We start from the raw sequence: 4391 nt of genomic DNA on the forward strand, positions 1-4391 counted from the left end.
GTCCATGGACTCGGTAAGGGCAACAACATCTCCAATCTCAGTAGTAGCGAAAACAACCATCTTTGCAAAGAGCTTGATGGATCCGTTTACTAGCAAAAGGAACATCAACTGCACTCACACTCTGTTGTTTCCTGCGCCGTCCCCACGACCTGACTTCATACCTCACGGAACGCTCGACGTAATTGGAAGCCGTGCCTGCACAGGGTCTTACATTGGGCATTCCTACTTACGACACCCACTAGAGCCTATGTCATCAATTGCCAAACCTCAAAGGACTTGCACACGTGGCGCAAGTCCAATCGACGCTTGACAAAAATGCACGCCCACAAAATTACTCCGAAGAATTCAGTTTCACTTGGGAGGAGTGCCCGGTTTAGTTACTGAGGGGAAAAAGGAGGGAAACAATGATGGCTATTTTGGATGTTTTGCCCTTGGAAGAGCCTAATTTGGAGGTTTTTCCTATGATGCATGACATAATGATCCAAGGGGTAATTAGAAAGGGCTATGAGGATCAACAGTACGGAAATGTCACATCAATAGTACAGAAATGTCACATCTCGACAAGGTTTTTTGCACCAGAAAATCCCTAGGACTATTAGGAGATCATCGCTTGAAACAATATTGTTCATTGGAAACCAAGAAATCGACACGGAAAATCATATGATCTGTACGACCTTGGCTTGGCGGAGGAACTAGCATGGTCCGGCCAAATGTGCTTGATCTCTGGAGTAGAAGTGGATGCAATGCCTCCCCTAGACGGGAGTGGTTGGGAGATGCTGAGGTTAACGGAGACTCTCAGTATTTTGGATCGGATGCCTGATCTGCCTCCGGTTGAGAAAATTATCTGCATCTTGCACCAGTTTAGGAAAAGTAAATCTCTAGCGTATGCGAAGCGTGTGCATGTACACCTTTGCAATGATGGGCTGGAGGCTCATAAAGCTGTTGGGAACCACATCGTGCCAATGTTAGTGGAATGTGGAAGTGTGTTAGATGCTCAGCCCGTTTTCAACAGGTTGCTTCATCGGAATGAGCATGCATGGACTTCCCTCATAGTAGGTTATATCCAATGTGGGCAAACGCAGCACGCCCTCAATCTGTACCTTAAAATGCAAGAGGATAGTATACATGCTAGCAAGTATACTCTTATCGCCCTATTAAGAGCTTGTGCTCGGTTGAAAGATGTAGTAAGAGGCCGAGAGACTCATGTTGAAATTGCACAAAAGGGTTTTGAAGAAGATATTTTCCTAGGCACCACTTTGGTTGACGTGTATGCCAAATGTGGCTCAATTGCAGAAGCACGGGAAGTCTTTGACAAGCTGCCAGCTCGTAATGTTGTGTCATGGTCAGCACTTATTGCAGGATACGCTGAAGATGGACCTGGTGAGGAAGTGCTAAAATGTTTTGAAGAGATGCAACTGGATGGCATCTCCCCTGATGCTGTCATGTATGTTTGTGTGTTGAAAGCTTGTGGCAGCATAGGAGCTATAGGCAAGGGTCGAGAAATACATGCTGAGATCTCACGACAGGGATTTGACAAAGATCTATTTGTTGGAAGCACTTTGGTTGACATGTATGCCAAATGTGGCTCACTTTCAGAGGCACGAAGAGTTTTTGATAAGCTGCAAGTTCGAGATCTTGTGTCATGGGCTGCGATAATTGCAGGATATGCTGAGTATGGACGTGGTCAGGAAGCTCTGAAATGTTTTGAACAAATGCAGCTGGAGGGTGTCGTTCCAGATTCTGTCACATTCGTTTGCGTTTTGAAAGCCTGTGGCATCACGAAGGCCATAGGCAAGGGCCGAGACATACACTATGAGGCTGTACTAAAAGGACTGGAAGGAGATCATATGGTCGGCAGCACTTTGGTTGACATGTATGCCAAATGCGGCTCACTATCAGAGGCATGGGAAGTCTTTGACAAGCTGCCAGTTCAAAATGCAGTGCCATGGGCCTCACTGATTGTTGGTTATGCTGAGCATGGACTTGGTTCTGAAGCACTGAGATGCATTGAACAGATGCAAAGGGAAGGCATCTCTCCAACTTCTGTCACTTTTGTTTGCATTTTAAAAGCATGTGGCCGCATAGGAGCTTTAGGCAAGGGCCGAGACATACATGCGGAGCTTGTGCAAAAGGGATTTGAGAGAGAAATTTTGGTTGGGAATACGTTGGTTGACATGTATGCCAAATGTGGCTCACTTTCAGAGGCTTGGGAAGTCTTTGATAAGTTGCCACTTAGAGATGATGTGTCATGGGCTGCACTGGTTGCAGGATATGCTGAACATGGTCCTGGGCAGCAAGCGCTGGATTCTTTTGAATGTATGCAACGGGAAGGTTTTTCTCCAAATGCCGTCACATTTATCCGGGCCTTGCAAGCTTGTGGCAGCATAGGAGCTATAGACAAGGGGCGAGAAATCCACAAGGAGATCATCAGACAGGGATTTGAAAGAGATCTGTTGGTTAAGAGCACTTTGGTCGACCTTTATGCCAAATGTGGCTCGCTTTCAGAGGCACAGGAAGTTTTCAACCATCTGTCTGTTCGAGATGTAGTGTTATGGAATGCAATGTTAAAAGCATACGGAATGAACCATGAGGGTAACATGGCAGTACAATGTTTTGAGGACATGCAAGAACAGGGCGTGAGGCCAAATGCCATTACATTCACATGTCTTCTTTCTGCATGCAGTCAGACAAATCTTGTGTTCAAGGGCCAGGAGTATTTCAAGGTGATGAGAGAAAAATATGGTGTTGAACCAACTATAGATCACTATTCTTGCATGGTAGATCTTCTTGCAAGATCAGGACATTTGTGTGAGGCACAGAAAATTGTTGAAACTGTCGAGTGTCCTCCAGTTGAAGAAATGTGGACAGCTGTGCTCAGTGCGTGTAAAACTCATGGGGAAGTAGAAGTAGGACTCAGATGCTTTCAGCAGCTTGTCCAGATTAATCCAGAACTTGCTGGTTCATATGTGCTTATGGCGAACATTTATGAAAGTGCTGGCAGGTGGGATGAAGCTTGTAAAATCGAGGAGCTGAGGAAATGTGCCAGGGCAAAAAAAAGAGCTGCAAGTGCTTTGATAGAGGTGAATGAGAAGATGCATGAGTTTGTGGTGGGTAACACTCAAAGTAAGAAAATCTTATCAACGCTAGAATTTCTGAGCTCTCGTATGAAGGGCCGAGGGCATGTGCCAAATTTAGATCTGTCTCCTAGACCTAGTCCTTATGGGGCGAACCGAGGCTGATTAAATGAGGATGCAGAGAGGCACGAGTTCTTAGGCATCTCAACATGGCACAGGGACAAATGCTGCATGTGACTGACAATCTGAAGAGGTGCAGCGACTAGCAAATGCCGTTCATATTAGAGCCAGGACCATAATATGGGAGATCATTGATTGAGATGTATACGTCATCCATCACTGCAAAGGCAGTTTGTCTTCTTGTAGAGATATGCCTTGATCTGTTGACATACGATACCAATCTGCGATGTGACCTGATTAAAGACGATGTATGGTATTACGTTTTGGTTCAATGTACCGAAGAAAGTGAGGGGCTGCGCTAGAAATAGTGGGAACGAAGGGGGAAGATCAAGAGGAAGTGATTCATTGATCTTGTGTTTACTGTCAATGGAGACAATGCATCTGAATATTGCATTTGACAAGTGGCTTCTCTACTAGCAGGCCATGGGGCAGACTCCAGAGCAGGCAGCAGGGTAGCCACATAGGACTGCCAGCCAACCAAGCCATGCAGATAATGGCAGCAGCAGGGCAAGACAACACAAGAGGGTCAGAGGCCAGCCGTGCCGCGGGATCCAGCGCGGTCTGCCAGACTTAGGGCCACTTGATGGGGATGCCCAAAATTGGCACCTTATTTCATCATCAGCCAGCAGGAGATCCAAAGCCTCTAGCAACCCGAGGAGGATTCAGAAGGCCTTTGAGAGTAGATAGGGAGTGGTAGAAGAGGAGTAGCCTGCCTTTCTCCACTTCATCATCATAGGAAGGGACGGCGGGCCTTCATCTTTCAGTAGTACTCTCAGCCATTTTGTCAACATTATATAAAAGAAACACTCCTCCAAAGGGGGGAGGGGGGCAGTTGCACCCAATCCAGCATTCCTCACGCTCAGAGTCATAAATCACATGTGTGTGTCCTTTTTGCTTTCTGTATTCATCAGGTGTTGCCAGGCAAGAGAGAGAAAGAAAGAGAGTGAGAGAGAGTTTACTAAATGCTTTAAAACACCAAGAGTCTATGAGACAGAAAGAAACTAGATACAATGAAAAAAACAAGAAGGGTGGGGCCACTAATTGGGCAGCATCGACACCCAAGACGAATACTAATATATGAAGGATATATATACACACACACACATATATATATATATGTATATATGTATGTATGTA

At 45.7% G+C, this 4391-nt stretch overlaps 1 protein-coding gene across 1 annotated transcript; it reads left to right on the forward strand.

Annotated features, from left to right (window-relative positions):
* The first annotated feature begins 812 nt into the window (after window positions 1–812).
* On the forward strand, window positions 813–4058 carry LOC147896121 (pentatricopeptide repeat-containing protein At2g33680-like). Its single transcript, XM_087382773.1, has one exon. The coding sequence runs from the start codon at window positions 813–815 to the stop codon at window positions 3237–3239; it is 2427 nt and encodes an 808-aa protein (XP_087238899.1). The 3' UTR covers window positions 3240–4058.
* The last annotated feature ends 333 nt before the right edge of the window (window positions 4059–4391 follow it).

The sequence above is a fragment of the Dipteris shenzhenensis genome, chromosome 12, assembly GCF_047967505.1.
Source record: "Dipteris shenzhenensis isolate YYH24624 ecotype China chromosome 12, Dip_SZ_1.0, whole genome shotgun sequence".
In the NCBI taxonomy this organism is placed as follows: Eukaryota; Viridiplantae; Streptophyta; class Polypodiopsida; order Gleicheniales; family Dipteridaceae; genus Dipteris; species Dipteris shenzhenensis.